This window comes from Pseudopodoces humilis, chromosome 7 (genome assembly GCF_049639895.1).
Source record: "Pseudopodoces humilis isolate 2021_Gansu_Grassland_sample_001 chromosome 7, ASM4963989v1, whole genome shotgun sequence".
Taxonomy (NCBI): domain Eukaryota; kingdom Metazoa; phylum Chordata; class Aves; order Passeriformes; family Paridae; genus Pseudopodoces; species Pseudopodoces humilis.
This window is the reverse complement of record NC_142206.1, coordinates 10,935,301-10,954,028: the sequence shown is the minus strand read 5'-3', so window position 1 is coordinate 10,954,028 and position 18,728 is coordinate 10,935,301. Positions and strand designations below refer to the sequence as shown.

The window sequence follows — 18,728 nt, the reverse complement described above, 5'->3', positions numbered from 1 at the left end:
AATGTCTAAATATACAATAGTGATTGTGTGTTTAATGTTTCAATAATTATCTAGAAGACAGCTCTGTGATCAAATAAAATGGTTGGATTATGGCCAGTTAATCTTTACATTCAACACAAAATAATTTCAAATATTTTTCACATTAACGTCTGGATCCTAAAGGAAACAGAATCATATCATAACATATTGTGGAATTATATAATGGAATGGTTTGGGTTAGAAGGGACCTGAAAAATCATCTCATTCCAACCCCTGCCATGGGCAGGGACACCTTTGCCTAGACCAGGATGACTCAAACCCAGCCCAGCCTGGTCTTGAACATTTCCAGGAATGAGGCTGTCACTGCTTCTCTGGGCAACCTGTGCCTCACAACCTTTACAGAGGAGATTTTCTTCCTAATATCTAACCTAAACCCTCCCTTTGTCAGTTTGAAGCCATTTTTCCTTGTTCTGTCACTCCATGTCCTTGTTCCAAGTCACTCTCCAGCTCTCTTGTGGTCCCTTTAGGTAGTGGAAGGTGCTGGAAGGTCTTCTTGGACTTTCCCCCAGGCTGAACAGCCCCAGCTCTCCCAGACTGTCTCCACAGCAGACAGGCTTCAGCCCTCTGAGCATCTATGCACTTGCTCCAAGAGTTCCTTCTTGTGTTGTGTGTTGTGGGCTCCAGAGCTGGACACAGGGCTCCAGGTGGCTTCTCACCAGAGCAGAGGGAGAGAATCCCCTCCTTCAGCCTGTGGTCTGAGCTGAAGTGACTTTTGAAACTGCTTTTGGAATTTACCTTGTTGTTTCAAGAGGTGTTTCAAAAAGTTGCCCTGATGAATTTCTGCACAGTCAAAAGACTGAACTAATCTGTACTTAAACACAGGATTTCTATCTCTAATAACAAAGAGCCAATATTTTTCTCTCTGATATCAGTATCAGTATTTTTCTTGGCCACTAAGAGTAACTTAGACAAATATTCATTGCCACATTCAAACCCGCATTATTAACCAGTCTCTTGCCTTTCATAAAATATTTTTTCCTATCCCACTAAGATAAGGAGAAAAAATATCTCAACTTTCCCCTGGCACTGTGAGTCCTTGGATTTTCTGCCAAGTGACCTCCCAACAGATGAAGTCAGCTTCTAGAAACAAAGGGATGTCTTGGAACTGGAACTCTGTGACCAGGTCTAGAAAATTCATGTCTCCATTTCCACTATATTTATCCCAGGAAATACTTAATTATGTTGCTCATACACACAAACTCTGAGGCTTTTTTAAAGTTCAGTTCTGATTTTAAAATATGCTACTTAACATCTTAATTTACATCACAATTTCCCGGATTCCAGTGAAATGTGAGATGATTGCATAATTTTTATGAACATCACACAGAATAGAGAAGGCTGGAAAGTACCATTTGTACCATCCCACTGCTGAGTACATCTTAAGAGCTCATTTTAAATTTACTGAAGATTTGAGAAAAAATGTCGAACAAAAATTGTTTCTGTTTTGGCAAACAAAAATTGTTTCTGTTTTGGTGAACAAAAATTGTTTCTGTTTTGGCTAGAAAGGAAAACACAAACAGGAAAAACACATTTCAATTAATACTTAGTCAATTACTGAAAATATTTTCAGTAATTCATCCCTTAAATAAGAGTGTGAGTCCCTAAAAACCAGCACCATACTTTCTTGTGAGTATACAATCACAAATTTTGTTCTTACTTTTCCTGATGACTTGATTCCTTTGGCAAGGGAGGCATAAACAATCACCCAAGCTAGGAAAAGAGATAGTGCCAAGGGCCATCTAATCTCACCAGGATATTCAATCCCTGCTGAAATCTTCAATACAAAGTACCTAAGAATAAGGAAAAACAAAAATTTAAAAATGGGGAAAAAAAAATAATGACAGCAACCACAGGCAGCAATTCAGCACAAATTCCTTTTTTTGTTTTGCCTCAGTAGTTTCTCTAGATGGTTCTAGTGATTCTCACCATGTATTATTTTATTTATCTGCATTGCAGTAGTAGATAAAACTGCTGCGCATGGACCAACACCCCAGCTGCGCTAAGCACCACAGGAACAGAAAACAAGTAATCCAGTGTTTGAATTCAGCTCTCATCATTCCTAAGCACAAAAAATGAGCATAATTTTCTGTCCTTGACTACTGTATTTCTGATTTTCCAAGCCGTGATTTGTTGCCTGTTCCAGTAGATTTTACAGAAAGATGAACATAATTTCTCTAAACAAAGAAAGATCTTACTTGAAGTATTCTTCACTCCCACTGACAAATGTTTTGTTTCCTTCCCTGGTGAAGTTAACCATGGTTAGGTTTGGATAGGCACTCATACAGAAAGTAGAGTTCTTGATTTGTATTTTTGGGTGATCACCAATAATGCAGGAATCTAGGAAGAAATCAGGTGGGGGAACAGAAAAATAAAGTGTAGAGATTTTTTGTTGTTGTAAAATTACAAGAATCATTAGATCACACCTAATTACTTGAACTTTTGTCCAGTTCCCGACACCTTTTACAAAAGGTCGTTAACTAGGTTTACTTTATCTGTTTTCATGTCACTGTGTGTCATGTTTTCATGTCACTGTGTGTTTGGGGCCGTTTGCAGAAAAGGTTTTTGTTTTTTTCATTAAAGAGGAGCTTCTCTAAAGACAAATAATTGGTCTTTAGCAGACACTCCAGGCTGCCAGTTGTGGTATTTTGTTGCCTACAAAGAGTTTTTCTCCAGGGGGGAGGGGGGAAAAAAAAAGAAATCGGGAAGAAAAATCGGCATTTCTTTTTAGCATTTAAATTGGCAAATCTAATTTATCCTTGGTAAGGAAAATTTTAAATAAAACCAGAGGGAAGTGCCCATGAGATACAGATCACTTCAGAGTGGTTCGGGAAGAGGTCGTTCCCCAGCGCAGGGAACCTCTCCCAGCCGCGGTCATCCGCAGTCTCCTCTGGCATCTCCCAGGGGCGCAGCTGAGCCGCAGAAAGCTCTGGAAAACCACCAGGGCCACAAATTTTAAAATATAAATAAATAAATAAAAGAAGAGTATAATCATGTCCCAGCTTACCTAGCAAAAGTTTGTTTTTATCTTTACAGTCTGGCGTGTTCCAGGGGTTGTTACAGGAAGCCCAGGGGAGCACGGGCACAAAGGAGGCGAAAAGGTAGAAAAGTGTATAGCACAGAATAATATTGTAATATATGGCTATCAGGACCGAGATGATCAGCATGGCGATGCCGCAGCCTGCGGACAGAGAGGAGAACAGGAAGAAAAGCCATTAATGCGGGCGGCGGCGGGAGCTGCGGGGCCAGGCGGCTGCAAACCATCAGCTTCCTCTGGCACAGGGACAGGGACAAGGAGGGACAAGGACAGGGACACCCTCGCTGCGGGTGGGAGGCGGCCACCAAGGGCCGCGCAAGCTGCGCGCTGAGCGGCCGAACCCGCGGTGCGCCCGTGGCATGCGGCGGAGCGGGGCTCAGGGAAGCTGCTGAAGCCATGCAAGAGACGGAGTGCAGGTCATGCTCCCCAAAACCGGGCCGGCGCCTGCTCCGCTCACCTTGCAAGGCGGGGATGGCTTTCCAGACCGACACGGGGCCCTGACTAGCAAACTGCCCCAGGGAGACTTCCAGGAAGAAAATGGGAATCCCAGCTAGAGCCAACATCATCAAATAGGGGATGAGAAACGCACCTTGGGGGGCAGGGGGAGAGAAGAGAGAGCATCCTGAATCACCCCGTGATACTGGGGACAACTTAGTCAAGACATTTTTCTATTAAATATTTTCAGTTTGTTATCGATTCCCGGTGTCGGCACCCTCGACGGGGCAGGAGGAAGGGGTGGGGGGGGGGGTTGAAGATGGGGGTCAGCTTTCTACATTTCCAGCGTTTTCTACAGACAGTAAATATTCATTATTGCTAAATGACTATTTAACACCACTTAGAAGTTTTTACGTGTAAAATGAAAAGAAAAAAAAAAAAAAAGCTCTCTATTTAAAAATAGTTCTTTAAAATTGCCTCTTCCCTCACAGAAAACAGCTCTTAGGGGCTCTACATAACTGTTTTCGATGACCACAGCACCACTATCCTCTGCTGGGAGCCCTTCCGAAGACGGAAGGGATTTACAGCTGCAAGGGTTTGAATCCAGTAACATCCACCGGTTCTCCATTTCAGTAAGAGCCTCTGGTAGGAGAACCCTTGCAAATAAATTTCTTCTTCCCCGTGTAAGCTATTAACGGCATAGCCCCTCTTCCAGCTTATCCTCTCCTCTATTCAGCTGATCGACATTCACTCTTTTCAAACGATTATTTTTCAATCGGATCATGGAGAGATTTAAAACAATATCCCCAAATCTCTCGAAATAAAGGAATATCTCGACTCGGGATCAAAGGTCCTCTTGTCACTATCCCGACTCTACAATCCCTATTCTTTCCCCATCCACCGACTGCGGATTCAGACCCGACTGTATGTAACTGAGGCGGGGGGGTTCCGGAGCCCTGCCTGTGTAATCAGCATGCCTCTTCATTTTCCTCTCTCTCCGGCCAGCACGAATTGCAGGTGTTTTTAAGAAAGGCGCTACCATTTAAGGAAATCTCGTCAGGGCTTTCTTACTTTCAGAGGTGACCATAAAAAAACAAACAAACAAACAACCCCCCCCAATCCCTCCCCCGAAAAAAAGCCCCACAAAAATAACGAAAAAAAAACCCAAAACAACCCCAAAACCCAGGCAGATGTTTCACCAAGTGTCTGATGGTCTGTAGATGCCCCCGCACCTCCACTCAGCCCGGGGCTGGCTGCCCAGCAATAGGAAGCCGCCGACCCCGCTTCCCTCGTGTTTCTCCCCGCCAAAAAGGCAGGGACTGGTTCAGACCCGTACGGTACTGCAGGTAGAGAGACAGGAAAAAGCCATCATACCTCCCCCATTCTTAAAGGCCAGGTACGGGAACCTCCAGACATTGCCCAGCCCCACTGCATAACCCACCATGGAGAGGATGAAATCCAGCTTGCTAGACCAGTTCCCTCGGGCTTTATTCTCGTCCCCCACATCGTCTTCCTAAAAGGGGGGAAAAAAGGAGGGGCAGGGGGAAGAGAGAGAGATGGTAAACCAGCCACTTTAGCAAACAAGCACGGCGGTGCTGCCGGCTTCACCGGAGGCAGACCCAGCGAGCAGCGGCCGGGCTGGGGGACCCTCGCGGGCTCCCTCCCCTGTAGCCCCCGCCGCCGCTGCCGGGCCTCTCCTTTATTAAAAATCAAACAAACAACAAAAAAAACCAACAAAATATGGCCCTCCACAGAGTGCTTGCGGTGGGTCTCCCTGCTTCTGATTCCCCCGTTGCAAGGGAGGTCCCATCGCCTCCCCTCGGGGTGCAAGCCCTCGGTGGCCTCTGAGGGTGGCCGGTGGCCTCAGGAACAACCTCCGGTTCCCAGTACATCCAGGAGAAGGGAAAATCGCTTTTACCGCGCTAACAGCCCCCACACGCCACCACTCCGCTTCCAGGGTAAATGCGGGACAGGGACAGTTTCGGGAGAGGGAGCGGCACCTTTCCGTCCTCGCACCACCGGCGGTATTCCCTCCCGGGGACCTTTTATGGGATTGGGCTGAATTATTTCGCCCTATTTTTGGTTACAGTGTCAGAGGCAGTCCCCGGGGGACTGGGCAGGGGAACAAGCCTGAGGAGGCGAAGGGGAAGGCACGCTTCACGTCTGGGGCTGGGGACAGGGCCAAACCTCATGCTGAGGTCTGTAAGGACGTGCGCACCCGCACACGGCGAGTCAGAGCCGGGGTGCACCTACAGGCACGACTCAGTAATCAACTGGAATTACACAGGACGCTCGTTTGTACCGCTGTTACATAATTAGCGCTCGCCAGCACTACAGCACTGGATCTAAGATCTTCTCTCCCCTTCTTCCTTCCCTCCTCCCTGCGACACAGCCCCATCCCCGACTCATCTGCACCTGATTTTAGAACTTCCACCCCAAATCGGTGCTGAGTGGAAAAGACCTCCCACGAGCTGAAGCGGAGGAAGGAAAACCTGTAAAGGAGGTAACTCACCCCCACCACTCTGCCAGGAAGAACAGCAGTGTTGCCATCTGTGCCCAGAACCACGGTACTCTGGCTCAAGGTCACCCAGGCGCCCTTGGCGTTGTTTTGCTCCAGTGTGCTCTTACCAAGGCTCAGAGCAGGGTCTCCGTCTGTGCTTTGCAAAGCGGGAATTTTGCAATAAGGGATCTCAGCTTGCCCGGCGATCCCTGTCCCGGGGCTAGGCTTGCAGGGAAAGGTTTCCACAGATTCCCTCCGGAGGGTCGAGTTGGCTTGCACCGGGGTGCTGCTGAGCTTACAGATCCCGACTTTGGTCCTCTCAAAATCATTTAGTTTCGCTTCTTCGGAGGAAAGTGTTTTGCTCTCGTTCGAGAGTGACTGGGGAAGCCTGGCCGTGGCGGCGGGGCCTTGCGGAGGGGCGTTTTGCCGCTCATTTTCGGGGCTGATTCTTACAACTCCCGCACCTTGGTTGGGTCCGGGAGCCACCGCTTCGGGGTTGTTCACAAGCTGCTTGCTCATGTCCCTTTGACTGGCGTAATCCTAAAATGACAACGTCACATATTTTACCAAAAGCAGAAGAAGAGAAAAAAAGTGTTGGCACTGCGGAGATAATACGAATTTTTGTCCACGTGCAGGGAACGCATGCGCCAGAAGATCGGGCTACAGGAGTGTTGCAGAATTTCGAGAAGCCGCGGCTTGCCTGCTTTCCCTCCCATTCAGCGTTAAATACTCTGGAGGGAGAAAGAGTATGGTACACAAAAAAAAACCCACCCCAACCCTCACAAAAAGCCCCAAACAACAAACCTCAAACAAAAAACAACACCAGCATTTGCAGTCCTGTAATTCAAGTTTAAATAAGAGTTTCTACAGCACTGCACCTCCAGACCTCGTTAGATTTCACATCACGACTGTAGGATGCTTCCTTCCCTACCACCAGTGTAGAAAGATTCTTTAATTTTACGCCCCATTTCCTTTCTGTCATTCAACAATGCACATCGACTTTTTTTTTTTTTTTTTTTTTTTTAATATATATGAGCAAGAGACAAGCTGCCCTGTAGGCAACCGGGGTTGTTAAAAAACAAGTGAAACAGTGCTGGTGAACATTTCTGAGCTGGCTGCTATGCTTCAAAGCCCATCAGCAAGAGAGTGAAATGCAAAAAAAAAAGAAAAACCCAAAACATAATCTCACCAGCACAGTGGGATAAATGCAGTAGCTTTCCCCTCTTCTTTTTCTTATGTTTCGGACTCACATAATGCTAAACATTTTATTTGTTTCCCCTAATCATTAAATAGATTATTGACACTCCCACACTCACTTCTACCTTTCCCCAGTTTAAAACTACAATTTAAAATATATCTTTATTTTATACATTCAGCAACCTACAGGTGAATCCTACCTTTTCCATCAGTTTAATGTTACCTTTACAAATACCTTTCCCTTTTCAGAATGTCTCACAAAACTCCCCGTCACCTTTTCCGCCACAAGTTTACTCTCCATCGTAATCCCACTCGCCCGGCACCAGGGATAAAGTCTGCAGGGTCTCGATCACTATTTGAGTGCATTTTTGGGTTCCACCGCTTTCCCCGTGCTGCCCCCCTCCCCCGCAGCATCCCTACCCCATCCGCGAGAGGCTCCGCGCTGGCTCCGCCGGCAGCACCGCGGACAGCTCCCTCTCCACCACCGCTCTGCTCCTCCAGCCCTTCTCGGTATCGAAGAGAAGAAATCAAGCACTTACCACGTCTTAAATAGCCACAGATCGAGCCGATTGAGATGAAAAGAGCAGTAGAGGCAATTGACGGACTGGATTTTGCCCAGTTCAGAGCAAAGCTTTCTATACTTCCCTGGGAAAGATTGGTTTTGCGTCAGTGCATAGCAAGGTGCCCTTCGTGTGACATTTTCTTGATAATAAGAGTTTGATAAATCATTACCCTTGGTTTCAGATTTTAAAGGGACACCGAGAAACCGGAGAGCCGGCTGGCTGTCACTCACGAGGCATTGCGTGTTCCCTGTGACTCATATAGGGGCTGATTATTAAACCAAAGCCAGCCGGAGCACAGAAGAACTTTCTTGCTGATAATTAGAGCGAACATGTGAGAAACGTATATTACTGCACCCTAGGCAAGAGAGAAATGGGGACAAACCTTTCATTTCTACTCCTCTTCCTCCTCCCTCTTAGTGTAGTGCAATCCAACTCCCTTTTTAAAATCTGCATTTCTGCAGTCCACAGATCAGATGTTGTAATAGCTTGTTTCTATATGTTATGAATTTATATATCCATATACATGGAAATAAAAATAAAAACATTATCAATTTTGTGTCGAACCATATATCTATACACCGAGTGAGAAGTTCACTATGTATGAAGCACACAAATATATTTAAATTCTGTCTTTCTTGGTTGCATGAAATTGCATTGTATCGTCTATTTTTACTATGCCTCATGGGGGAAACTCCAATTAAATGTAAACGATACAAGCAATAAAGCAAATTTCTCATTCATCAAAACTGTCTGAAGAGCAGTTAAGTGGTAGCAAAGACGACGGCAGCAACCCTGAACTTGCTGGTGTTCTTCCCTCACCCATCAAAGCATTTATGTTTTATTACTGGGGGAAATTATTTGTCATTAAAAGTCAGGTGTTAACTGAGAATCGTTTTTGCAACTAAGTATTTCACACATAATCACCTCTTGTAGATATGATTTGCTACTTGAAGGGCTCTCTCAAAGATTTGTTGAGCACAAGATAATTTTGCTCACGTTGACAGAAAAATGAAAAGCGCATTGGCAAATCGGGATACTCCCTACGCAACCTTCCAGTTGTTTCAGCGTCAGCGACGCTGTTCATCCGCATAGACCATGCTGGTGTCAGCTTCTCCGGAGAGTATTTCACATTTTAGCGTAAGCGGAGTGGAGCATGCGCCTAGCAGGGGAGGGGAGGAGAGGAAGGGGCTGAACTCGCCAGCCCCGCACGCGTTCCTTCTGCGTCCTTGCTTTTACGGGTTACGAGTGTTTGTTTCGGCGGACGAAGTAAATAACAAATTCGCAGGGGCCAGTCACTGCTGCAGAGCCGCTGACTGCAGGAGCGGCCCCCCCTGCAGGGACAGGGCAGTTTCGTTCCAGCGCAGGCGGCTGAGCTGCAGCCCCGGCTGCCTCCGTCACAGCTCGGCACTGCGGTGGCAGCTGAAATTCGCCACAATTATTGACAGCCCCACGGAAGCCGAGGAGCTGGGGGCCAGCAAAGCAGAACGGCGAAAATCGGTTTTCGCCGAAAAGATCAGTCAGTGTCGCAGCTGAAAAATGCTTTTAGCTTCCAGCAGAGCTACAGGGCACGTTCGCAGCACAACTGTCGTTAAGTTGAAATGTTGCTTCGCACATCTTCGAGCATAGTGGTTACCTATACCATAGGTATATAATTACTGTATGCACATACAGGTATTTTTACACACACACACACCCACCCACCCACAACCACCCACCCACACCCACACACCCACACACACAGTCTGTAGATTGTTGTACGTTCCTGACTTTAAAGTCACTTTTCTGCCTCTGTTCTATCATGCAGAGCACCAGCCTGGTCTCGTGGGAGGTGTCCCTGCCCATGGCAGGAATGGAGTGGAGCTGCATGAACTTTAAGATGCCTTCCAAGCCAAACCATTCAATGATTACATGTACTTTCCGCGGGTCTATTTAGAAATCGAGGGGTGCTCATAGAAGGTGGCTTTAGTAAGGAGGGGGAAAAGCTGGTGGTGTTCTGCAGCATTTCCTTCTCGAGGCATCTATCCTTCAGCCGCAGCCGTGCTGACCTCCAGCTTACATTAATGCCTCTAAAGGCACGGGCCGAATTAAAAGCATCGAGGCAGTTGTCCAAGAGATATTTTGGTCGGGAAGACCCCTTAACATCTTCTAGAGTCATCGGATTGACTTAATTAGTTTTTCCAAAAATCGGAAATCTCACTCTTCACGTTCTTTTCCAAGCTGTATTTTTGCTTTCTCCATCAGCATTGAAACATGAAATCGAAGTTTCACCCCTGGCAAAAGGGAATCGATCTCCTTTACTTTCTGAAAAGTCAAGAGCACCTCCCTTTCCCCTGTACCCCAGGGAAAGCTCTGGCAGGGGCACGGCTGGAGGGTCGCACTGCGCACGGGAGTCAAGGATCCATTCTTGGTCAAGAGGGAGACCCACAGAGAAACACGGCTCGGTTTTCAAACATTTTCCTTTGTCCTACCCATCCGTGGCTGGCTCTCGGGGCCACACAGCAGCTCCCTACCGCTCCTGCCTTCTCACACGCAATTTGGGCTGGAGATACCTGCTTTGGTCCAAACTCGGAATTTACGGTTCTTTTCGAAACCAAACCAACTCCCTCTAATGTGGGGGTTTAGCACCGGTCAGGTCAAGTTAACAGCGGTCAGGTTCATTCAAACGATTTTTCTTAACTCCTTGTCACCGTCCCCCGGAACGCCTGTCCTGCAGGCGAATCATCCCCCAGCCCACATCGGGTCCCAGGAATTAAGGAAAAGCAGCTGTCTGCAGCTCACACCGAACACCGCCCACGCCTGCCTGCCTGCCCGCCTGCCTCCTTCCGGACAAGTCATCCACACTCGACGTGAGACTGTTGTGCCTGGAGGGATGCCTATTTTTCTTCCCAAAGGAAATAGATGGGAGGGACGGCGGCTGCTCCAGGGCGGGGATCGTGGTCTTTCCAACAAAAGGGAAGACAGCGCTTCTCTTCCCCGAAGGAGACCCTCGGGACCCGTGGGAGCGGTGCCTCCCCCGCAGGGGAAGGGCTGCCCGCAAAGCGGCCCCCTCCGCGGCCGGTGGAGCGGACGAGCGAGTCTTAATTACATTGTCAAGGATGAAAAATAGTAATTGATTAATTTCTCTCTCCTCGCTGACCATCTTTCCTCTTCTCTGCCCCTTCTTTACAAATAAGCAAATACACGAACGAAGGCTGTGGAGCTGATCCTCCGGGGGAGGATCTGGGGCTGTATCCGACCCCCGGCCCCGCGGGCTCCAAAGGTGCTTTTCTGCCTCCCTCGCCTACTGTTCCCTCATCAAAGGCACTTTCCTGGCTTTATGCCGCATTCGTGCCGTGGCTCAGTGGAAAAAAACCAAGTCACGACAGGAGCAAGCGATGACATCTCTCCACAAACACCCCAAACGTGCTTACGAGCACCCATGCAGTTTTAATTCCTGCTCTAAAATCCCCCTTCCTGGCTTCTTTATGACGGAGTTATGATGCAGCTACTGATCTTAAATCTTTCTCCTTGCTTCCCGCTGGAAAGTTTGTCTAAAAGAACCTGCACCCCTCCTCCATCCCTCCTCCGCTGGTCTCTCCCACGATCCCAAGCTGCAGCCTTTCCGACCTCCCCAGATGCCACCCTCTGAAGTCACAGCCTGTCCCGGGAAGCAATTTCCACATCACCTCGCGGGAGGGGAGGTTTCCTTCTTCCCTCCTCTCCTCGGGCTCTTTTATTTGTTGATGTTTTTTCCGGCAGGGAAATTGTGGCGAATCCAGAGAAAACGCCTTTGGCTGGAGTGCTCCATAGCGGATGACCATTTACACTCTTTTCTCCCTTAAACCTAAAAGGCAAATACAATAATGAGGCTGAGGATGAGCATGAGGACCCTGGGGAATGCCTTTAAACATCCACTTCAGACTGCGATTGAACAGCCTAAAGGCAATTAGATCAGAGATGTTAAATGATAGCTGTGAAATGCACTGATTCCATCCGGACCAAGGACCTTGTGGATCTGACTTGCAGTCAAATGTGGTTTTCACGTGATCGTGCCCCTTCCATGGGGAGAGAATGCTGAATTCAGGCAAGTCCTCAGCAAGTGTAAAGGTCTCCCGCTGCACTTCAGGAGTCCAAGAAATGGGCAGGTCTCCATCGGTTCTCTGGGGTTTCACAGCTTTCCTCAGTGAATAAACCTGCCCTCACCTAGGGCTTGGGGACTTTGCAGAGAAATTACGGTTTTGGATAACAGGGAGAAGTTATTATGTGTGTAAAAAGTGTTATGCCTTTTCTTAAAACCACAAATGGTCTGAAACTATAGTGATATAGCAATCCATAATGCAAAACTGATGCCTTGAGAAGGCTGACCTAGAGAGAGTTAAGAATAAAGGAGGTATTTATTGAAAGGCCGTAATGGACACACCTTGGGCAGTACAAGAGCCTGGCCAGGGCTACACCCAAGAAGGACCTAAAAATGGTCACAAAAATGGACGACTGGTCGTGAGGTCTCTATATTTTTGTAAGTTTTGGTCCATCTGCATATCACAGTTAATTGTCCAATTACAGCTTCAGGTTATGAAGTCCCATCCTTCTTGTTTTCTCTCTTCAGTTGTTTATGCTTTTGGGCCTGAAACTTCTATTGTCCTTGGTATCAAGCTAGGAAAGGAATTGTTTTGTCCACCTACTCTGTGAAGAGAGCTCACTAACACTTAATATGAAGCTCAAAACTATACACCTCCACAGCACAGAACATGAAAATTATGAAAGCTAAAACTTAAGGCATCAAAGCCAAGAAAAATATTGTATTCACTCAGCTGAGTTACACACATACATAAGCAAAAGTAGATGTCAATAAGCTGGACCTTGCCAGGGGACACTTCGCCTTTGCAAAAATTTGTCTAGCCTTAATTCCACTGAACAGTTTTCCCATGCGAAGAGCATGGCTCCTTTTTTAAGGCAAAGATTCACTTTACCAGGCTGCAAAATTTTGCCTCTCTCAGTTAATTATATTCAAATAATGAAGAGACTGTAAAAATCTTTCAACTGATTTGTTATTTTTTATTTTAATGTTTGTGTACCTGTTATTTTTATCCTGTGAAATGCCCCAGGCTCATGCTGTTATTTATTAACCCTCCTGTACACTTTCCAACTGCCTTAACTCACATAACTCACTGGATGGCCCCTAGATTTTCAGATAACTATCAAAGTCTGGTATCCTTACTGTAAAAGGAGTCAACCTTGAGAGGTTTAAATACTTTTCTGGAGACCACCGTAAATAACAGAATTAAAAGAAAGGGGGATCAGGTGGGGGGAAAGCAGAAGCATCTGGAGGAAATTTCTGTACCACTGGCCATGCATTTGTGCTCCTAACAGCTATTTCCTCCAGATATACATGTTTCTTCATTTGTCTGCACGTTTGCCTTAATCACAGGGCATAATTTCAGTATAGGACATAATAACCACAGCTTTGAACTTTCACCTTGCAATAGAACAGGGCATTAAAAAACCCCAAAAAACATATATTTAATGAAAAAAAAATTGCAAGTAGATGCTATTTAGAGCTCTAAGTAGATTTCCATGACTTACCCGTAGGCAATCAAGTCAAGGATATCTTTTTCTTGTGCCATAGTGAACTCCAGACTTAGCTTAGCCCAGTCATTGAATTTAACACATCCTCCTCTTCAGGTAAAGTTGCACCTGTCCTTACATTGCAAACAAAATAAAAATACAACTCTTTGACATAGTGGTGCTCAAAACTGGATTAAGAGCAGTAGTTTCTTCCAACTGTACAAATAAATACACAATAAGTTGTGTCAGTAAAGAGAACAGACAGGGAAGACTCCTTGAATCCATGCTGGGTCTGTGCAGGGAGAGCTGCAGAAGCGCACCCAGGAATGCTGTGCAGAGCAACCCAAGTGCTTCTGGATGTTATCAACCTTGTCACTCTATCTCAGTCTCAGCACAAACCTGAGAGGTGGGGTTGACAGGGCTGTGGCAACTGTGGGACAGACAGGCTGGAGCAGCAGCACATCCTGGCTCAGAATGGCAGCAGACTTGATGCCAAATGGAAACGGACAGGGAAACACGGACAAGGAACTGAACATGGGGGGACATTTGGTCACAGCACATTCACAAGGAAGGTTCACCTGCAGAAAAGTGCTCAAACCACCTGCAGAGGTGGGTCTCTCTGCTTGGCACATTGACCCAGTATTGAGTCATCAAGCATCAACTCAGCTAAATTTCAATATTAATAGAGATTAAGTCTAAACAACACTGCCTGAAAAGAACAATTCTTCAAACTGTGGTATCTCGGTCACTTGTATCATGTAAAATTACCACATGTCCTGATCAGAAATTTGGAAAAAAAAATCACAAATATTAACAAATGAAAGTTGATTTTCCAAGCAGGTGTCCTGTACACCACAAGTACTCACCCCACAGACCAGATTCTAGCAGATAGCCAGTCCATTTTAACACCTTTCACTCTCTGCCTTATTCACTTCTGATTGTTGAGTCAAAAGGAAAAATCACAGCATGCACCTCTGTGAAGCTGTGTGAACTTTCTCCAGGGTCAGCAACATTGACTACATGGTCCCATTTAAAGAAAAAAAACATAATAAACATAGTAATGTACCTACTTCAGTGTTTCACAAAGCAAGTCATAGCAGCCATTTGGATTCTGATTGGGAAAAAAAAAATGAACAAAACTAAACCTTAAACATTTTCTGTGGTCTCTCATGGGAAATTCTAATTGTCTTTAGGCACATATTCTTGACATTAAATTTCTTTCCTCTTTCACTGTGAAAGGGGAAAGCCCCCAACACAGTGAAGTGGGTATGGTGATTGTCAAACAGAGATAACAAAACTGTGATCCCTCTGGCAGCATGGAAAAACCCCACCCTTCATCTTGCAGAGAGCCAGTTGAAGAACCCCATTTGTTCAGGGTCAATAACCCAGCATTGGGATGTAAGGCTAAATCAGTGAGTGGTTTGTAGGACATTCATGGGCAGTGAACTTTTCAGGTCATAAGTTAAATCTAACATTATTTTGGCTGAAGAATAAATGTTAAGGGCAAAGTTTCAGCTACAGCTTCTCTCACTGGGCTACCTATTTGGAGGACATTAGTAATGACTCCCCTTTCTGAATTGAAGTGGTCCCAGTATACTTGGAACAGCTGTGCAAGAATATACTGGTGGAAACATTTCCAACCCTCCTCAGCAGAGTGCCAGTGTAAATCCAGAGAGAGCCCCTATGCTGGGGTCTGAGCCTTAGCTATGAGCATACTGGGAATGCCTGCACTGTGCAGCTGGGAACATCCCTGGAGCCAAGAAGCAGGAGATAGGCATGCATTACACAGCTACTTTTCAGCTCCATTACACTGTCAGATGGCTCATAGGGGCTGTGGAATCGCAGCAGAGAATCTGGCTTACAGCTGTACATGTGGCTGTTACTCACAGCCCCCTCAGCTGTTTGCCAAAGCTCCATAATTCCACAGTGTCTACACCTCACTGAGCACAGAACCATCTCTGTAACCCCTCAGTGCTGATCTGGTCGTGCTGAACTAGACCTGACTTGCAGCATCCCTTCAACTTTAATTCTGGAGAGACAACTCTGACATTGCTCACAAGACAAAAACTTAAATATCCTCGGATGATCTGTGCATTCCACTTAGGGTATTTGGTTTCAATCAAAGACATTTGAGATTGAAAAAGCAGGTAAGCCTCTACCAGTTTATATAGTGAAATTAAGCTTAAGCATTCCCTTGGGCATAAATTTCCAATTAGAATGACACTGTTCTCCCAAGATACAAACAGGATCAATTGTTTAAATGATTATTCTGTTAATTCCTATGCTTCATTTTCTGAAATTCTGCACAGCTTCAGCATTGAGTTCCAAATATACTTAATGCCTTGGTCATAGGAAAAATTCAAGGTGATCCACTATCTGAGATAATGGAAAACCAAACTCTGACTTCAGTGTCAAGATCGTTTTCTTATCAAGATTCTCAGTTCACTGCTATTCTTGTCAGTGAGATGGTAAGAGATGCAAAAAAAGGATCACCAGAGGTACTTCAGTCATCAGCTTCTCCCAAGTACCTTTTTCATTTTGTCTTTCTTTACCGTTTCCTAATAAAGCCCCATTTATCTAAGACACTCAAAACATGTTTTCCTATCACATTGCAAAGAATTTAACAAAATACAGCTAAATACCATCATTACTCTTTTGCAGTTAAAGAAGCAGACAAGCAGGCTGTCCTGGGGTGACTAGCAGATAGCCAGTCCATTTTAACACCTTTCACTCTCTGCCTTATTCACTTCTGATTGTTGAGTCAAAAGGAAAAATCACAGCATGCACCTCTGTGAAGCTGTGTGAACTTTCTCCAGGGTCAGCAACATTGACTACATGGTCCCATTTAAAGAAAAAAAACATAATAAACATAGTAATGTACCTACTTCAGTGTTTCACAAAGCAAGTCATAGCAGCCATTTGGATTCTGATTGGGAAAAAAAAAATGAACAAAACTAAACCTTAAACATTTTCTGTGGTCTCTCATGGGAAATTCTAATTGTCTTTAGGCACATATTCTTGACATTAAATTTCTTTCCTCTTTCACTGTGAAAGGGGAAAGCCCCCAACACAGTGAAGTGGGTATGGTGATTGTCAAACAGAGATAACAAAACTGTGATCCCTCTGTGATCCAGCTTAGGCAGGCAGTGATGAAAGGGAAAAGAGAGGAGTTGTGTTCCGCAGCTGCAGGATCACATCCAGAGAAGCTACAGTTACCAGGAACCAGCATGGGACACCAACGAGATGGGCTTCTGCTCATGAAACCATTTATTCAGCATGGGAACAAACTCAGATTCAGAGACAGAGAGCCTCGAATAGAGGCAGGGTGATGGGTTTTGAGGGACAGAACCAGGGTGGAGTTCAAGGTCAGGGATCACTAGGAACACAGCAAGGGAGAAAGCCCTGGGGCTCAAACCCAATCAGAACTCCTGGGGTGCCCCCCATGAGGGTCTGGGGCAATTCTTCCTGGGCTCACAGGGCCCAGCTCCCGAGGCAGAAGTTCAGAATTCACACTAGCCAGGCTTTACAGCCATGCCTCTCACTTTAACAGTGCTTATCTGAAACTAAATCTTTGCCTCCCGGGGAGGGGGGGTGGGGGGGGGTGGGGGCGGGGGACACCTCATAATCCAGGATGATGTGAGACTGGAGCTTAGCTCTGCCACAAACCCCCAGGTGACTTCAGGCACTTCGCTTCAACTGGGAATTTGAATGAGCATGGGCAGCAACCTCCATCCTTTCTGCTCCTGTTCAGCAATACCTCCTCTGAGATCAGGTCTGATTCCAAGGTCTCCATCCAGTTTCATATCCCTTTGTGTGACCTCTCAGTAGCCCCCAATAGTCTCGGATAAAAGCATTTAGGTAACTAACCTTAAAACCTATTAGACATCTTCATTTTAGGCAAAGAGGATATGGTTATTCTGGCAGCCAGAAGGAGGTTTCATATGATTAAGCAACTGAACCAAGAGAAAGTGGTTAAGTGCCAGACTCAGACCAGCAGGGAATCTGAATTGTTTATTCAAAGAAATAAGCTGGTTTTATACACTTTTTCAAGGCACAGTATTTCCTTGTATGCTAATTCTCACTACATGACCTATCACACATTGCCATGTCAGCAACACTTTCTTAATGTCCTTCTATGGGATGATCACACACTGCTCACCTGCTCGTCTGTCAGCTTCTGGCAGTCTCCTTTCCATAGGGCTGTGCTGTGTGACACCTCCTCCTGCCAAGGTCAGGCAGACAAGCTGCTCTGTGCTGCCATGTGCTTCTGCAGGCACATCCCACATCCTTCAGCTCAATTTTATCCTCTTTCCACAATTCCCTCTTTTTTGTTTTATACAAACAAGAATCATGAAACCAAACAATTCCAATTTATTAGAATATGTTGGGCCCACCACTTGAACCAAACAAGCTCCCTCAGCTACCTCAGCTACCCCACAAGCTGATGATGAAGCCAGAGTAATCAGGGCTGGTTGGATCACTCTTGCAGGTACCCATTGTGGAATGGAATCTGTGGAAACACAAGCTTATCTTTGCTACCACGCTAAATAAGCTTGTGATTAAAAAAAATGTTGTTGGAGAGTGGTTAGGTCATTCTGAATGCGATTCTAAAAATTAAGAACATATAAAGCTTTTGTGGGGGTATATCCCATCCCTGCACTCCCTCTTTTTTGTTTTAACAACTGTAACATGAATATATTTCAACCTATTAAATTCAGGACAGAGTTTAACATAACATGCACTTTTCTTACTATGAACAGCAAAACAATAAATTTAATAAAACAACAAGCACCACTGAGCAAAAATAAGCAAGATAATATAATCAGCTGCCTAAGTACTTTACCATCACCCAGAGTCTGCAACTGCTGGGGAGCCTCATTTCACCATGAGGACTTGGAAAACCTTTTCCAGACACGGTTTCCAAGTTTACTTCAAAAGGAGGTCCAGCTTTTGTAAGACCAAATCAGCAAGTCAAAATGACTAGATTATACTTTCAGTGCAGAAACACCTGGGTCTGATGGCTTACTTCCCTAACCAGCCAGGACCAGGGCTTGGCCAGGGCTCAAGCCTTGACTGGAAGGGCTTCCTTAAAATACCTATAAGCAAACTTTTATTAATATAACCGAAGGAATGCATGTAAATAACATTAAATAATTATCTTACAACTAAATCCCTTTATAAAAGCCTTTTTTATTAATACTATCTGGATCCAGAAATATACTACAATCATACAGCTAACTTTAAATTTCTCTAATAAGCAGTCATTTAGTGAAAATATATTGTTAGTTTTTAATAAAAGAAAAAATGACTTAACAATACCTAAATTTTCCAATTTTCCTTCACAGAAGAGATATAAACCCAGGCCTGGAACATTACAATTATATTAACATTAACTCCTCAAATGGTTTCAAAAGAT

At 45.3% G+C, this 18,728-nt stretch overlaps 1 protein-coding gene across 3 annotated transcripts in view; it reads right to left on the bottom strand.

The window, feature by feature from the left end:
* Positions 1-13,723, bottom strand: part of SLC6A5 (solute carrier family 6 member 5) — a 34,846-nt gene extending 21,123 nt beyond the window's left edge. Inside the window, exons 1-7 of one of the 3 annotated variants that reach the window (XM_088057340.1) lie at positions 6,017-6,185; positions 5,762-5,769; positions 4,883-5,021; positions 3,531-3,662; positions 3,044-3,217; positions 2,235-2,376; positions 1,697-1,829 (exon numbers count right to left, since the gene is read on the bottom strand). In XM_088057340.1, coding sequence (XP_087913466.1) covers positions 1,697-1,829; positions 2,235-2,376; positions 3,044-3,217; positions 3,531-3,662; positions 4,883-4,952 — 651 coding nt within the window. In that variant the 5' untranslated portion in view covers positions 4,953-5,021; positions 5,762-5,769; positions 6,017-6,185. Of the gene's footprint in view, positions 1-1,696; positions 1,830-2,234; positions 2,377-3,043; positions 3,218-3,530; positions 3,663-4,882; positions 5,024-5,761; positions 5,770-6,010; positions 6,186-13,711 lie in introns of those variants that run through there. The other 2 variants (XM_088057342.1, XM_088057341.1) reach the window with 2 other exon arrangements.
* Positions 13,724-18,728: the final 5,005 nt, after the last annotated feature.